This window comes from Phyllostomus hastatus, unplaced genomic scaffold (genome assembly GCF_019186645.2).
Source record: "Phyllostomus hastatus isolate PE091 unplaced genomic scaffold, TTU_PhHast_1.1 phas_scaffold_12, whole genome shotgun sequence".
Classification (NCBI taxonomy): domain Eukaryota; kingdom Metazoa; phylum Chordata; class Mammalia; order Chiroptera; family Phyllostomidae; genus Phyllostomus; species Phyllostomus hastatus.
This window is the reverse complement of record NW_025334007.1, coordinates 2,510,105-2,528,426: the sequence shown is the minus strand read 5'-3', so window position 1 is coordinate 2,528,426 and position 18,322 is coordinate 2,510,105. Positions and strand designations below refer to the sequence as shown.

Genomic DNA, 18,322 nt, shown 5'->3' with positions numbered 1-18,322 from the left:
TAAGTCCATTCCCTTAGAAAACCCTCTGTGTTCTGTCCTCAAAATACAGTGAAATGCAGTCCCTTCTTCCCACAGTCACCTCTCCTATTCTGGCCCAAACCGTAGTCGTCTCCTGACTGAGGGACGACAGCGGTCCCCTAATGGTTTCACTGCTTCCCCTGGGTCTATCAGAACGGAGGGCCAGGTCAGTCAGAGCATGCCGTTCGTCTGCTCCAAACCTTCCAACGACGCCCCGCTCATTCATAGTAAAAGCCCAAGTCCTTCGCGGGGCCCACAGGACCCAACGTAATCAGATTCCACCACCTCTCTGACTCATTCTCTACTTCGCTCCTGTCCGCTCGCCCCTTTCCTATCCCACCGGTGTCCTTAAGGTCCCTCCGACTTGCCAAGCATAGACCTACCTCAGGCCATTTTCACTTACAAGTACCCTCCTACACGGCTCTTCCGGGTATCCACATGGCTCACATCCTCGGGTTCTTTAGGTTTTGCTTAAACGTGAGCCTTTCCGCGAGACTTCTCCTAACGATCATATTGAAATAACAGCACGTCTCGCCCATTTCTCTCTCTCTTTCAACACCTCTCCCTTTTTATCCTGATCGGATAGGCCGTATATTTCCATTTTTTCCTTTGTCAGTGTCTGTCTCCCGGTGTCTCCCTCCCAGAATATAAGCTTCATGAGGGTAGGTGTTTTCACCACTGTATGCTTACTACCAAGAACTGGGCCTACCTGGCACATACATGGCATCAAAACATTCACTGAGTGAGGGAGGGAATTCTGAGGATGTTCAGGACAGACGACGTATACTGAGCTCTTCCTATGTGCTAGGCATTGTGCCAAGCACTTCGCCCTGAATTGTATTGATTAGAGAAACGGGGGAGTTGCACTATATTATTATTCTGGAAACCAAGGAAGGGGATGTTTCCACTAGTAGAGTTCATCGACAAGATCAATGTTAAAATAAAGCAGGAGAATAAATAAAACAGGGTGGTTAGCTATTGTAGCGTTCATGGAGGAGCTTAGGGAGCCATTGGTTTCAGGACAGTGGTGGGTCAGGGGAAGCCGGAGCAGAGTGGGCCAAGGCAGAGGCAGAAGCTGAAGGAAAGGAAATAGTAATGTCAATTCCAGCTTCAAAGAATTCCACGCTCAAGGGAAACCAGCACAGCTAGAGAGAGAAGATGGGGTCCTAAAAAAGCCTTCTTAGGGTGAGGGAGAGTTGAGCGTGATGGTTGGCTGAAGGGAGGAGCAAGAAGAAAAAAGAAAGCTAAGACCCCCAATAAAAAAAGCCCAATTATTACTTAAAGAGAAGGTTGGAGAATGTGAAAGAGATGCAGTGTCCAGCTAGAAGAGCTCTTTGCTGCACACAATGATAGGGATCTGTAGTTTTTTCTTTCTTTTCTTACTTCTTCAACGTGAAGAAGAGAAAGGTCCTAGAAATAGAGACACAAGAAGCTCCTTCATGGTTTCCAAAGATGGAGAACACAGGCAATAATTTTTCAGTGTGTCAACTATTCATTGTATCATTGAAAATGGAAATAGATTACTAGGGAGGACAGGAGAATACTGCAATCTTATTGAAGGAATAGTGTAGTTTCACGTACATGCCATATCTTTCTAAGAACCTGGAGAGATTGTTCAGGTATCTGGGAGCTTCTGTGAGGAACTTTTAGCCACGTTGAAATCTCTGACACTAGTGCCAACCACCCTTGCTCATTGGTAGCTGTAGAAGCCCTCATATAGAAGCAGACAGACAATGTGGAGTTAATGCTCATTTCTTGTTTAAAGAGTGGTCCTAGAATAGAAATAAGGAAATGAAATCTCGTGACAGTGTCATCATAAAGTCATCAGCCAGATGGCAGTCCTTGAAATCTAATCCTTAGAGGCTTCTCACAATAATTTGTAATATCACATCAAATATTATCTCATTCACCAATTCATATCTGTTCACAGAGATTGAAGAGCAAGAAATGAATTTGCAGAGGCCCACATTTCTGCCTTGATATGCTAACATGTCCTCTGTAAGAAACAGGGGCGGGAGAACAAAATATTTTCCTACACAAGTCACAACGATGATCTATGTTCTCATCTGTGTTGTTAAAACAAAACATTTGCCTACATAGGTCACAGCACTGATCTATGCTCATCGGAATTGTTGAACTACAAAACTGAGTTGAGAAGCAACTTGTTTTTTTTTTTAAGATTTTATTTATTTTTTAGACAGAGGGTAAGGGAGGGAGAAAGAGAGGGAGGGAAATATCTATGTGTAGTTGCCTCTCATGCACCCCCTACTGGGGACCTGGCCTGCAACCCAGGCATGTGCCATGACTGGGAATCGAACCAGTGACTCTTTGGTTTGCAGGCTGGCACTCAATCTACTAAGTCACACCAGGCAGAGTGAAACTTGTTTTTTATTCATGAATGGTAGGTGAATTCCTTCTAGGCCCACTTGTGTATTTATGTTTATCTATACAAAGTAGTAAATAACAGTCCTATAAAAGCCAGCATAGAATTTGAAGATTCCTCTGATCTATTCATAAGCTTGAACACTAAAATATTAAAAAAATATAGTTGACTTTTGTTTTCGATTTTTGTCTTGAAAATACAGCCTACTAGTGTATGATATCTTCCAAGTTAGGTTTTTTATATCTTATTTAACATTCAGCAATTTAAAATGGAATTGAAGTTTTATTACTTTAAACAGGCTTTCAAAGGTACAAAAGTTTCGCATTTATGAATCCATATAATGGAAAGTTTTAGTTTAGGCAATGCATTAGTGTTCAGTAGTAAAACTTGAACTGTGAGAAATGATGCTATCAGAATGCTTTCCACGGAGTCCCATCTACCTAAAAAGTCTTGGTGACAGATAATTTTCAAAGATATGAAACGTTTTTTTCTCCATAACCCAAGTACCAACAGAAATAATCTCTCCTTTTAAAGTTATGGAATTCACAACCAAAGAGCAAGTGTTTATATCCTGTGATACTTGTCATTTTTGAGACTTGAAAACCGACTCTGGAAAATGGATACACACAAGGAATGAGGTAGAAACAAGGAAATAGGAAAATGGGAAGCACTTTCCTTGAAAATGCTTTTTATTTATCAAATTTGGCAAGACTCCTTTTGAAGTAAGAGAGTACGTGAGTGTTATAAACGTGCCCTAAATGGCTTAGGCAAATGTGGACAAAGACGACCCTGAGCAGGACTGTCTAAAATTTCCCATGATGACGGACACCAGCTACTTAGCACTGTCCCACAGGGAAGCTGGTAGCCACACTCAGCTCTGCAGTGCAAGTGCTAGGAGGCTGATGAGATGGAGAAAATACGATTGACATTTTATTGTCATGAATTCACATTTAAATAGCCACCTGTGGCTAGTGGCTGCCCTATGGGACAGCACAAATCTAGAGGAGGAGGATGTGACTTCACTTCTGGGTGTAGCTGGGTTAACATGTTTGGATTCAAAGGTCCAAATGCAAAAAACTGCATCAACAGTTTTCTTGTTCTTTAGCTACCTGGTATAAGATCTATAAGGATGCAAAATAAGGGAAGCTGTGGCCAAGGTTACTCTGTGCCGTTGACACATGCAGAATACATAGGGTATGAACTTCGCATGTAAAGGTATCAGTAGCTAATAGAGAATACAGCTGAAACCCCAATGGCCCAGTATTATTACAACCCTACACGAATATAGTGTACTAATGCACTGTACATGAAATACGGTTGCGTGAATATATTGCATGTACTCAAAGCTTTGAGTGGTTGTCTCTCTGGGGAACTTAATGCTGTCCAGCTACAGCACGGCAGTTTAGCAGTTTATTCCTTCTATGCCTTTTGACATTCTCTGTTGGATGGCCCTGCCCCAATTCCTAGGAACCACAGGTGGCTTTGTGACATAGTTCCAGCGCTAAAGTTCCTGGGAAAGCTGTTGCTTTCTCAATACAAGCACTGTCTCTTTCTCTTCTTCTTTCGGCTGGAATGATATGTTCTGAGGAAAATGCCAAGAAGAACAGCGGAGACTTTAGGGTTGCCATTGTTCTGCTACTGAGCCATCAGCATTTGCATATCTCAGATCTTCTTACTAAGTGAGACAAGCAGACCTCTATTAGGCAAGCTACTGAAGTTGGGTTTTCTGTGAGTTGACCCTGAAGGCCATCCTAACGGATGTATTTTCCTTCTGTGTTGAGTTCCTGCCATAGCAATCAGTTACTGCTTGTTTGGTCATTTACCTATTTAATCAAAAAGGGCTGGGGGTTAGTTACTTTGTGCTGAGCTAAGTGCTAAGCAGTTATGGGGGACTGGCAGCCAATGTGCATACTGTCATAGAGCCAGTGTTCTCGTAGGAAGGAGAATGAGACCAGCAAACACTTAACTGCAGTGTAGGCAGATGAGCACTATGGGAAAGGGCTCAGGGAGCAAGGGTTTTAGGGTCAGTAGTCAAGAGAAGTCTTCTTGGAGGCATTGGCATTTACACGGAGACCTGGTCATACGTAAGTGAGAGGACAGAGCGTGGCTATGAGGCAATGCAAATAGCTCCATGTTACTTAATTGTGTCGGGGTGGGGAAAGGGGAAGAGAGAGCTAGGAGAAAATTAGGCTGGACTTTTAAGAAAAGGCCAAATTATACAAGACCTTGAAGTCATTTACAGCAGTGTACACTGTCTTCAGATAACAATGGAGAAGCCAACAGAGGCTTTAAAAGTGGGAGGAGGGTGCCCTGGCTGGCGTAGCTCAGTGGACTGAGCGCAGGCTGCGAACTAAGCATCACAGGTTCGATTCCCAGTCGGGGCACATGCCTAGGTTGCAGGCCATGGCTCCCAACAACCATACGTTGATGTTTCTCTCTCTCTCTCTCTCTTTCTTTCTCCCGTCCCTCTCTAAAAATAAATTTAGAAAAAGATAAAAATTAAAAAAAAAGTGGGAGGAGGGTGAGGGATATGAACATAGTGTCATTAGGAAGATCATCCATCCTGCATTCTGCATAGAGAATGGATGGGAAGTGGGAAGACTGGAAGGAGGGAAACCAGTTAGGTGAATGATGTCATTCAACAAAGACAGGACAGTCAAAGACTAGGGACGTAGGGAACGGACTGCATTTGAAAGCTATGGAGGCAGTAAGTAGCTTTGCAAACGCTTAGCTATGGGGTTACAAAGAAAGAGTCAAGCGGGGGAGCTTCTGATTTGGGCAACTGAATGGGTCATGGCAGTGTCCACCGGAGAGGGGTCATACGAACAGAAGGAGGTGGCATTTGGTGATAAAGGTTGAAAGAGGGCGAAGATGAGGTCATTTTGGGTCTATTCGGTTTCAAGTTCCTGAGGGACATTAAAATGGAAAGAAATCATGGGGATATGCAGGTCTGAAGCTCAAGAGATCGTTCTCAGCTGCCAAGGCTACTAAATGGACAGTCATCAGCAGACAGAAACTACGCAAGTGGATGCATTTTCAGAGTATATGAGAGAAAGGAATGGGGAAGAACTCTGGAGGCACGAGTCAAAATGAACTTGGCAAATGGCACATTCTGCGTGGGCCAATGAAACATGTGATTCTATTTTACTTTACCCGTTAGAGAAATCACGACATATCTTCTTTAAGTGGTACCTTTGTAGGTACCAAGTCAGAGAATAGACACTGGAAGCCCTTCCTCTGAGGAACGCAAAGAGCCTTAGTAAAGTGATCAAAAGAACTGAGAGGGCTGCTTGGAGATTCGAGGAGCATGAGGGTGAGGAGACAGGAGTCTGCCAGAAAGACCGGGTCCATGAGAGAGGCCTCCCCCGAAGCCCTCGCTCTGTACCACTAACGAGCTTTTCCTTTCAGTCCCTCCTTAGTTCACAAGCCCTAAATCTACCAAATTCACTTCTGGTCTTCATTTGCTTTTCCAAAGAGGCTTCTCTTTGAACAGCAAGTATTTCCCATTGCGATCTGACTGTTGACTCTGTGATACCAGTCAGTTGCACGTGAATGCATGCATTTTCCTGTGCCTACTAGGCCCTCATTGAATTGGGAAGCTCCCGGGATCAGGATGAAGAGCACTGAGTCCGAACATTGCCTTTGAAAGGAAGCCCTCTCTCAACCAGGGTCCTTTGGATAGAACTGCAAATATAAGTCCCCCCTGAGGTTGAAGCCTGTTTTCCATGCTCACCCGAACACCCACTGTGCAGAATTCAGGACTAGAGCTGCGGATTCCCCCCTGCGTCACCGGCTTCAATCCATTTTCACAGTCTCCGTCACTCTTCAACCTCCAACTCCATTTCAAGATTTACTTGGTCTCTTAATTTCCATACATCAACAGGTCATTACTCCTAAATTTCTGCTCTCAGTTCAAAATCTGTGTTTGTTTTCTTCCCTCCATGGCGACCATTTCTTCTTGTGAAAGGACACCTCACTGACTTATTCGGTAATTCATGTCATCATCTAGGACGCATTTACCTGGCACTGTGGTCTTCCTCATCAATGTGCAGGAACAATTTTCTGCCAGAACTAAAACGAGTTTAGTTCTGCCAGAACTAAAATGAGCGCCCAGTCATCCTGAAGTTATTGTAGCATGAACAAGCTAGCGCTTCATTATGCAAAGAGAGTCGTCATCATTCCACAAATATTTACCTGTGTCCCATTCTCTCACCTGGTTCAGGATCTTTCAAATACAAAAGATAGCCTGTATCCTCAGGGAGTTAAGACTAATGTGAAGAGCAAACACTAAACAATTAGTTCCATAAGTCGGGTTTTCATTTATCATCAGGATAAATGCTCAGGAGAGGCAAACACAAGAGGTTAAGAGGGCGGAAAAAGAGACAGGACCTAGTTGGAGGAGATGCTGTCTCGAAGAGCCTTTAATTTCCATAGATATGTAATGGGAACTGAAGTTATGAGTGATGTTACACTCCACAGATTTTCCCACTGGGCGTGCAGGGTGACGCACAATGGCGGCACTAGGGGCAGCTGTAACTCCAAAGGGACTTCCTGTAGGTTTAGGGTTGGAGCAGCATGCGCCATGACGGAATAGAACAATGTTTCTTTGGGTACACTCTCAAAGCAGACTGGCACATGCATGATGCCTTTAGCTCCAAGTCAGTCTTTTGGTTTTGTGTCATCTCTTAGTTATGTCACTACCTTTGTGACTGTGGGAAAATCATGTTATTTTACCAGGTCCCTCATCTTTAAAATGAGAGGACTTAGGCAAACCTGTGAGTTTTGTTCATTTGGGCATCGTGGGCCCTCCTAAGGCTGGTTTAGCCAGGCTGGGAAAACCAATCTGCGCTGGCCACCCAGTGTCCCCACGCCATCGTGACAGCCAACGACGGTTTGCAAAGCGATGCAGTTCCTACCTTTTCTGAATGCTTGCCCAAGAGGCGTTGATGTTCTCTGTTATCATGTGCACTTTTCTGGTATCGTCTGCAGAGTAATCCCGGAGAAGTTTCAGGGCCAAGTCGTTCGCCACGTCTACGTTTATCTTCCACTGGCGGAGGTCTTTGGCCAACTGCTACAGACGCATGGGGGAGAGAGAATGGACATCAGTTTTCTCTGAAATCTCTAACTGCAGTTTCTTTTTTTGTCTTCCTAAAAGTGATTTATTGGATGTCTTTCAATTTACAACACATGCTTATTATTAAACAATGAAAAAAAAACTTAGGATACATCATCTGTACAATGCCTTGTGTGCTTATTACCCAAAGTCAAATCTCCTTCCATCACCATATATTTGGGCCCCTTTACCGTTTACTATCCCCACTCCCTTCCCTCTGGTAACCACCATACTGTTGTCTGTGTCTGTGAGTTTCAGGTTTATATCCCATGTATGAGTGAAATCATATGGTTCTTAACTTTTCCTGTCTGACTTAATTCGCTTAGCATGATGTTCTCAAAATCCATCCATGTTGTCACAAATGACAGTTCTTCATCTCTTCTGATGGCGGAGTAGTACTCCACTGTATATATAGCATTGTACACTTGGAGCCTATATAATTCTATTAACCAATGCCACTCTAATAAATTTAACTAAAAAATAAAAATTAAAAAAAACAGCACAAAATAGTATAAAGATTAAACCTGAAGCCCTGGCTGGTGTGGCTCAGTGGATTGAGCGCTGGCCTGTGAACCAAAAGGTCAGAGATTCGATTCCCAGTCAGGGCACATGCCTGGGTTGCGGGCCAGCTCCCTAGTCGGGAGCATGCGAGAGGCAACCACACATTGATATTTCTTTCCCTCTCCTTCCCTTCCCCTCTCTTTAGAAATGAATAAATAAAATCTTAAAAAAATCAAACAGAAATGCTAAGAGGACAGAGCCAGTCTAAGATGGGTATGTTTAAAAAAAAATTAAACCTTAAAATGATTCATTAGTAACTTTTGAATCCTTAGGTCAAGACATGTCTACATGATTGCTTTTAACCTACCATGTGATTTAGTCAATCATGAAAATATAAGGTAATCCCCTTTTCATGACAAATGTTTCAAATGCAGCATGTTGAGTAGGAACCGTTATCAGGTATTTCAATTTAGCAGCAATTAATTGCAAATAAACTGAGCTTAACTGCTTTTATCAAGGGAGAGAACAAACTATAAAAATAACCCCCATATAATTGTTGAGTATGTGACATATACCAAGTATGAACAGAAAGAAATATAGGTGGTATTTTCCTGTATTTCTCTCCTTCATTAACTTGTTGAATTGTTTATGTAATTAGTGCCATCTGCTGGCATTCAACTAAAGCTGCATATGGAAAACATCCAACATCAAAGGAACAGGACTGTTATTCCAGTTACAAACTTTTTTGAAGGATCAGTTTATTCATAATACTTTTTAAAATAATCTACTTTATAATTACAATACAATTACAAATATATAAATCTTGCTAAACCAAATGACCTATGTTTTCTTCTTTGTCTTTGGCAATTACATACTATCAAACTCTGTATTTCATCACTTGAAATATCATACATCAAAGAAAAAAAATAAAACAACGGAAAGTTTATCTGGCCTGTGAACCAAAAGGTCAGAGGTTTGATTCCCAGTCAGGGCACATGCCTGGGTTGTGGGCCAGGTCCCTAGTTGAGAGCATGCAAGAGGCAACCACACATTGACGTTTCTTTCCCTCTCCTAGCATAGTAGCCCCAAATTTCTATTGAGCATTGCTGCCAGCTTATGGAGAATGCTTTTAAGCATTAAGATATTATTAAATTGCTAAGACAGTTATATCAAATCCAACATGCTGGGTTAAGCCATTGCTAAATAAACAAAAGAATAGGAACAAGCACTTCAAACGAGAGAGAGAATAGAACATTTTTATAAAAAAAGAAAAAGACCAACCCCCAGTGGATTTATGGCTTGGAACCAGCAAAAGACTAGCTCAATCCAACATGGTGACCAATTTCACCTTGCAGTAACCCCTAGCCTCACCGTTTGCTCATTATAACACTAAACACCACCACGTTCAGAAATGGGAAGCCCGTCTATGGAGACAACATGGCCGCCTGGCTGCTTCCCAGAAGTCTCCTGGAAAAATCCTGCATATGCCGCCCCCCTTACTGAACGCCCTACCTCTCGATTAAATGAATCTCATTAAAAGGAATAAATCCCACTAAGAAGGGGCTGCTCTGCCTATGGAGTAGCCTTCTCTCTGTCCCACTCCTTCGCTAATAAACTCCTTTTCGCTGTAAACTCTAAACAAAAATGAACTTTCAAAAAAATAAAAATACTAGAATACGAAATCAAGATGGGTCAACCTCACCAATTAACTTAATAAAAAAATAAAATCCAAAGCTAGAAAGACTGGTAAATCAAGCACATTCATGCACTGCTGCTGGGAAGAGCATACATCAGGGAAATTTGGCAATACATACCACGTGACATACAAATCTTTACTCCTGTTTACCCAGTAATGTCACTTTCGGTATTTTTGCCCTAATCAAATATTAAAGGAAGAGGAATACATACATCTTTGGAATAAAGATCTTTACTAACTAAAAAAAAATGGATAAGTAATTTCAATATTTAATGACACGACATTAAAATAACATGATGCCTTGGCTGGTGTGGCTCAGTGGATTGAGTGCTGGCCTGTGAACTGAAAGGTCGCTGGTTTGATTCCCAGTCAGGGCACATGCCTGGGTTGTGGGACAGGTCCCCATTGGGGGGGTGCTAGAGAGGCAACCACACATTGATGTTTCTGTCCCTCGCTTTCTCTCTCCCTTCCCCTCTCTAAAAATAAATAAATAAAATCTCTAAAAAAAAATAACATATCAACCCACTAGACTCCTGTGCAGTAAATGTGTCAGAAATCATAAATACTACATAGAATATAATTTCCATCTATACTGTCTTTCTTAAATCTGTAAGAATACATAGTCATGAGCCAGAAGGGCAACAGAAGAAATTGAAAATAATTGACGTTTCTAAAAAGAGTAATCATTTGTGTTTTAATAACTGTTCTTTTATGTTTCTGTGATATTAATATAGTAATACAAATCATATGCTAGCGCTTTTAACATAGTTTCACTATCTGTGGGTAGATTCTTCTTCCTTGAAAATTCATATATAATCTGACATTTCTCAGTTAACTAGAACATCCTGTTCCAGAATCAAGCAAAACAATTGTATTTATTGCATATAGTAAATAGACCCACATAGCCAAACTAATACTGAGTAGCTAAAGCCAATATCACTAACTTTTGCTATGAAAGCAAAAACAGACAGTTTTCAAAGGCTGGACGACAACACAATTTAAATGTATCCTTTTGGAAAGCCTGCCTTTCCTCATACACTTCTTTTATCAAGCTCTACAGCTCCCAATTTCCACTTTCCAGAAATCGTCACACTATGCAAAAGCCTTTCTGAGGTGAACAACATACCCCAAGGGCTTTCCCTTTCTAGAAGTTTCCTAGGGTAGTGTTAAAGAGAAAACCGCACACCTAAAATGGCGTCGCTTGTGCTAAAACCCATGATATCAAACCTAGATTGAATACCTGACCTGACTGCCGTTTCTTCGTCTCCCAGAAATACAATCAACCGCCTGGAATTTTCTGGTCAACACGAAAGAAGTAAGCGGTCTTGTGGGCCCTCTCCATCCCCCTCCCCCTGTAAAAGGAAGAGGCAATCTGCATGATAAAAATGCCCGCCTGCTGCCTTTTCCCCCAAAACAAGACACCCTGTTCTAAAAATAAGCCTTTCTTTTGTTAATAGCGCCATTGCCCCACCCTGCTCCCAATGAAAACCTTCCATTCTGTACAACTGCAAGCGCCCTTCTAGATGCCAGAGGAGATGCCGCCTGATTCAAAAATTACTTAATAAAGCCGATTAGATCTTCAAGTATATTAGGTTGAACTTTTTATCTCTAACAGTATGAAATTACCACTCCTTGCCTTCTCGTCGTCACTTATGCCAAACCTATAGTGTTATGTGCATTTTAAAGGGAGAGCTTATTTTCTGCCATCCATTAAATCTCGAATTGGTAGCATGACGATCCACAAAAGTTAGACCAATGACTTGGTTACCACTGCCCAAGGTAATTCCTTTCTAAGAAGAAGGCAATTGTTTACAAAATACTTGTTATGAACTAACATCACAGCACATATGTATAGATGAGAATATAAAGTATAAATGGAAAATTTCACAAATAGTTAAAATCATTTATTTTTATCCAGGAAAGGTAAATGATCTCAGAAGCCACCCCTCACTTATTGGTTGCTACTTGAATTCTAGATATAAGAGGATATATATGTTATAGGGTGCATCCAAGAGGGGGGCCCCAAATAGGGATTTGAAATGGGGTCCAGAACTCAAGGTGTCCAGGAGATTTTAGGATGTCCTCACCCCACCCCCCAGGTGTGGGCTGGGGGAAGGGACACATGGAGCAGGGCCTTTGAAAGCTGTTTCTCATAGCAACAGCCTTGCAGCTAACCTCTGGCATGGTCATTTAACATATCTATAGCCTTAGGCTGGTCGCTTAGATATGTTAAATAGCTGTGGCCATGCTCTGAGCCAGGGGAATGGAAGTAACTTCCCCACCAAGACCTAACTGGGGGGCGGCCCCCCCGAGTTAACAGCTCCTGTGTGGGAGCTTGGAGATGATTGGCTCCATGACATGGGGGCCACACCTGCCCAGACTCATGATGGCAGCCCAGTAAAGCTGGAAGGATATGGGAGTTCTGGCATGTGAAGCCGAGTGTGGGAGGAGTCGGAAATGCGGCTGCAGAGGAAGATTGGCGCGGGGATTTAAACCCAGACACGGCAGCCATTAGAGGGAGAACCACGCGGCTTTAGCAGAGAACCGCCACTCAGCTTTGGCAGAGTGGTGACCCACCCCCCTCCTTGCAGTCATTGAGGGGAGAAGCACGCAGTTTTGGCTGAGTGGGGACTCCCGTGGCCCTGGGAGAGAGGACCACATGCTTTTGCCAGAGTGGGGACCCCCGCAGCTTTAGAAGGGGGAACCACCACCAAGCTTTAGCAGGGATCCTGGAGACACAGCTGAGGGTGCCAGGAACTGAGGGAGAACTACCAGCTGAGATGGAGTACTGGGAAGAACCAGGGGCTGCCTGAGCCATGGACTTCTATTTCTTTTCCTGAGATACAGTACCCCAGACTGGGCAAAGGGGGAAGGAAGGACTGTGTCTGTTTGTGGGTGTTTTAAGGGACTTTGGGATTTTGATAAAGACGTTAGGTCACTACTTTAAGTCTGTATAGCATTAAATAAACATTTCCTGTCCTTTTCACGAATCTCTGGCATTGAGAGACATCTTTCCTCTGGCGGCGCACATAACGAGCCTGGGGGGTTCCTTTTGGTAATAGTCTATTGCCCTTAGGCCCCCTTGTATTGTTCTGTAACATATACTCTTTGGTTCTGATCTACAGATCATAAGACATACCTAAAAGTGATCTTTTAAAAGTATGCTAGACTTTTCCAAAGTCTCGAAGGAAATAGCATGTTAACGTTAAATTAGAGACTTCACAGTAAATGATAGGGGACTCAAGACTTGGAAAATTTTAGCTTAAGGTAAAAAGTTATTAAGTCTAGCAAGTAATGTCTATATATATTAAGTTTTTGTTTCAGAAACTACAGATAAGGCTCGTCCTGGCTCCTGGGAAAAGCAACCGACCTCCTGGGGCACTGGCTAGAGATTACCACCTGGGGACATGATGGAGGCATCCATCAAGGTCTTTTGTGTGACCCCCCTTCCCACCTTGGGAACAGCTAGCTGCTGGGAACAGAAAGGCTGCAGCTTCGCTCACCTAATCCCCCCTGAATTTCAAAGCCCTCACCACACCTTGTTTGTCCTCCCCCACCCCCTTATAAAAGATCTGGCCAGGAAAGAGAAGGCAAGATGGTTTGTTAGGGTGTGAACCCGCCATCTTCTCAGATCGCCAGCCATCTGAATAAAGCGCCCATAAAAGATTCCATCACTGTCATTGCTTATTGGGTTTGGTAGTGACAGGCAGCCCAAACGCCAGCGTCTTTTCTGGTTACATAAACAAGTAGTAAAAGAGTCAGGCTTGGCTTCAAACCAGAGCTTTTCCATGACTTTAATGCCTGAAAGGCAAACACGTGCAGTACCTCTTTCTTCAGATTTGTATTCACGCTGAGATTTAGATATTTAGACCTAGGAAAACCTTGCCTGAGTGCTAACCCTCACTGAATACTGCCTAGGTTTTGCGAGAATGTAGGATTAAAAAGAAAAAAAAAAAATCCCACTGACCTTGGCTCACACTGACAGTGCTAAGGCCCTTTTCTAAACTCCAAGGTTGTCAACTGCAGCGAGCTTTCTTTCTCTCCCATCTTAAGGATGTTCCCTAGAACACACGGCGTTTCCTTCCTCCTGCGGTCATGCGCTGACCACCTTGGGCTTGAACCGAGTGTCGCTCCCGCCAGGAACAATGACCTTGACCAGCTTTGCTTACTACTGTGAAATTTACTACTGGGATAACTCCAGACCACAGAAGGAGTGTAAATTCAAAAGTACAATAGAATTCACACACACACACTTTATTTCTGAATTCCATTTACAAAGGAATATATACTACAGGGAACTGTTTGCGTGATGGTCCTGGTGTGTGAAGAAATTTAAAATACTGTGAGTAGTAGCCTCTAAAAAAAAAGATGATTTTGTGTGTGTGTGTATGTGTGTTCCACAAAGGATATAAAATGCTAAATCCCCAGTAGACCATGGCCCCAATCAGAAAAGAAGTATTTTTATATTCAAGCCTCAAATGACGCTGCTGCAGTATGCGCTTGGTATGTTAGGCAGAAAAACGATAGTGGATTACGGCACAACGTGAATTAATTTCAAGAATTTTGAGCATTAACAAATTTCAGTTTTAATGTTTGTCTTCTCTCATTTTTTTTTCTTGTTTGTAAGGATTCTTTTTAGGGATGTGGACCTAGCATGGGAGAAAACAGTGGGGGAAGAGAAAGAGTAGTTACAGGTCCGGGCGACAGAAGGAGTGTGCTGGGTTTGAATCCTGGCTCGATGGCTTACTGGTCATGTGAGAAGTGGGGAAAGTAATTATCCTCCCTGTGCCTCCGCTTCCTCCTTTGTTATAAAAGGTGAATTAACAGTATTTACCTGGAAGGGCTATTGTGAGAATTTAGAAAATCCAGGGAAACACTCAGAATGTTGCCTGGCATATACGAAGCATTAAATAAAATATTAGCTATAATCATCATCATTACTACAACTATAATTACTACTACTACTGCTGCTACTCTTACTACTACTGTTTTTAATGAGGCTCATATATTCACCACAGGGTGAAACTCTACTGAATGCAGAGCAAAGGACTTACAATTTTATAGACATTGTCTATAACGTGGAAGCTCTAAAAGGTTCCCTACCCTGACCAGCATGGCTCAGTGGGTTGGGCATTGCCCCGCAAAGCAAAAGGTTGCTGGTTCCAGTCCTGGTCAGGGCACATGCCTAGGTTGCAGAGCCTGGTCCTTGGTTGGGGGCGTGCGAGAGGCAACTGATCGACGTTTCTCTTGTACATCAATGCCTCTCTCTCTTTCTCCCTCCCTTTCCCTCTCTCTAAAAATAAATAAGCAACATCTTTAAAAAAGGTTTAAGAAAAAACAAAAGGCTCCCTGTAATTCAGAAGATAAATGTGAGTACACAAGACCTATATAATTAAAAATTGAAGGCTGAGAATTAAGTTTTCTTATAAGACATGTCTTGGGAGATTCACATACAAGTGAAATTAACTTTTGCTCCAGGTGAACTAGATTTTTAAATTTTTGAATGACTGTGATTTCAAAGGCGCTTCCTGAAAGGCAATGCAAAGTAATGAAAAGACATCTTTCTAGGAAGTCCTGCTTGGCCACCAGTGGTGCAGTTTGATTTTAACAAGTCATTCACCTTTTAAGTTACAGTTTTGTTTTCTGTAAATAGGATGGGGCTACTTATTCTGCTCATGCCTTAGGTTTATCATGAGGTCAAAATCAAATTCTAAATCAAATTGCTTGAGCCCTGGCTGGTGCAGCTCAGTGGATTGAGCACAGGCTGTGAATCAAGGGGTCACTGGTTCGATTCCTGGTCAGGGCACATGCCTGGGTTGCAGGCCAGGTCCCCAGTGTGGGGCATGCGAGAGGCAACCACACACTGATGTTTCTCTCCCTCTCTTTCTCCTTCCCTTCCCCTCTCTCTAAAAATAAATAAATAAAATCTTTTAAAAATAAATCAAATTGCTTGGAAAATTATAAAATACATTCCTAATATATTTCTGGACAGAAAGGTCTGCACAGTAGTTTCTCTCACTTTGCATACATGAACTAAGAGATTCATTTAAACAGTTTAGCTCTGTGAACTAACAGCCAAAAGCCTATTTGCTTTCAGTTCCATTTCCTGCCCATCTCCTACTCTCAGGGATCAGAATTTCCCAGGATTTCTTGCTAGCTGGCCTGTGGCTGGAACTGGCCAGTCAGAGGCCCTGGCAGAAGATGGAAGAACAGAAGGAAAGGTGATACTATGGTGTATCTTCCCCTCTTTCTACGTGGGCAGTATCTGCTTAGTGTCTCCATTTCTCACTGGACAGACCTTCCCTCTGTAGTGTCAGTATCTGCTGTGCAGCACCCCCCATAGCGGTCAAGTTTGCACCAGAGGGCTCTGGGTCCTGGGCTTTGGTAACGCTTGTCGGCCCTCTAGCCCTCGAGGTGTAATAGCTTCCCGATGTTGCTAAATTCCAGGTTGCCTCCCTGTCTCCTACTGAGTTTCCCCGACTCCTTCATCAGCCATGGAACCATCCACTGTATCAAATTCCCTCTGTTTGAAATATCTAGTATGGCTTCTCGACTGGATCCTGATGATATAAACTGAAAGAAATCTCACAGCAAATGATGCTACCTACAATTACGCAGGAGAAATTCAACATGCTAGTTATGTAACAAAAGGGAAAGTTAACTATCCTCTCTGTGCCTCAGTTTCCTAAAATATCAATGTTTTATGAAGCATGCATTTTGCAAAATATCACACTTTATGCCTTGCACCCTTCTCCCCAGTCTCAGAGGAAGAGGTGACTCTTGTACTGCGGGAAGGGGCTCTGGCATCTAGACCCTCGTCTGCTCTGGACCCTCCTGCCCACGGACTCCCTGTCTCTCTTGTCTTTCTCCACAGCCTTTAAAACACGAGTCTCTCCCCCGTTGTTAAACAACAACAAAGTCTGCTCTCCATCATTTTCTTTCCCTTCACAGTTCAGTTGCTTCGAAGGCAACTAGCTATTCACTCATTACCTCCACTGGATTACATTCCCAGAACTGTGTAATTCATCAAAATCAGGTTCTGCCATCGCCATCCCGCCTAAACTATTCCGGCAGAAGCCGCCACAGTGAATTGGATTATTAGCCTCAGTTCTTTACCCTACCCTATATCCACGCCCTTTGCTATGTAACTTGGAATTTCCTGCTACCAAAGGCTGTTCCCTGCCCTGCCCTTGACAGTGAGCTTGGCCCTATGACTTGCTTTGCTTAATCCTTATGGGATGTTAATAGAGGAGACACAAGCAGAGGTGAGAAATGGGCTCCTGCGGTGGAGCTGGCCCTTTTGTCCTTCTGCCATCATCACCAGGAGGCAAACTACATGCCCTGGGCCAACCTGCTTCTCCCTGCAGAAGGAGAGCGACACGTGGGACAACAGCCACCCCAACCGACCTGCATGCAGCCTGAAGCAGTGTCACCCCAGGGTGAAGCTGCACACTCATTTTGAGGTTGATTGCTATGCAGCTTTTTTGGTGAAAATAGTTAACTGGCTCAGTCACTCATGTCTAGGGAATGTTTTAGGTTCTTATTTACTTGAGTTACAGCGTCTGGCACCAATAACATCCCCCTTTTTAATTACATAACCCTTTATTACAAAATCATAAGCATGTCATTCTGTAACATAAGGATATCACACCCTTTCTTGGCCCCTCCCCTTCGGGTCTTCTCCACGGTCTCCTATGGTTCAAGGTTTTCTTTTTCTGCCCATTCCTTACATGTAGGTGTTCCCTAAGGTTCTGTCTCAAGGTCAGTCTTCTCCTTCTGCAGTTTAAGTTCATGCTCAACTGGAGGAGGAGGCAGGGAGTATACCCATATTTTCCCTTATATTCACATCTTCTGCCTCCATTGCCACTGCCTCCAATTAAGCCTCGTCATCTCTTGCACTCTTGGATCTCTTGCATCTCTTGACATCTCTTGCATCTCTTGGACTCCGCAATAAGCTTTTCATGGGCTCCCTCCCTGCAATCTCGCAGCAGCTCCTCCATCCGCAGACAGCTGCTCGAGAGATCTTTTTAAAACCACAGTGTTCCCGCGTCAAACCTTTCAACGGCGCTCTATTACCTACAAGACAAAGTTCCAGCTTCTCTTCTTGGATTACACGGCCCGCGAATATATGACCCTTGCCTACAGAAGCACTTCCATTGCGCATTATCTCCTCTTCTCCCTTTCTTTTCCTTTTGCTGAGGCCTGTAATTACCCACATGAGAACACAAAGACTTCGGAAGGTTAAGTGGCTTGCCCAAGGTGACAAGGCTAGTCACTGAAAGCGGCGTCGCAAAAACACGGGTTTCTTGACTCCAATATTCAGGGTTCAATCTAGTTAAAGAAGATATGCTTCTGTCTAAAAGAATTTAAGGGAAATGACTGGGTTGATTATAACTGAACTTTGAAGAGTCTAAAATAATCTCCTTGATGAACACAGCAAAATTGGAAAATTATTGTGTATAATAAAGTAAGATATTGCCCAACAATGACAGCAAAAAAAAAAATATTCAGTTCATTAAAAAAAAATCACTAAACAATTGACTTCTAAGTATGAATAAATGTTCTATAAATCTTTATTGGCAAAAAGAAACAGAATTTCTTTCTTGCTTGT

General features: G+C 42.9%; 1 protein-coding gene across 4 annotated transcripts in view; it reads right to left on the bottom strand.

Moving 5' to 3' along the window:
* Window positions 1–18,322, bottom strand: part of DMD (dystrophin) — a 1,939,942-nt gene that overhangs the window by 497,360 nt on the left and 1,424,260 nt on the right. For 3 of the 4 annotated variants that reach the window (XM_045855895.1, XM_045855898.1, XM_045855897.1), the window contains one exon: window positions 7,318–7,472. In XM_045855895.1, coding sequence (XP_045711851.1) covers window positions 7,318–7,472 — 155 coding nt within the window. The remainder of the gene's footprint in view (window positions 1–7,317; window positions 7,473–18,322) is intronic. The other variant, XM_045855896.1, reaches the window with a different exon arrangement.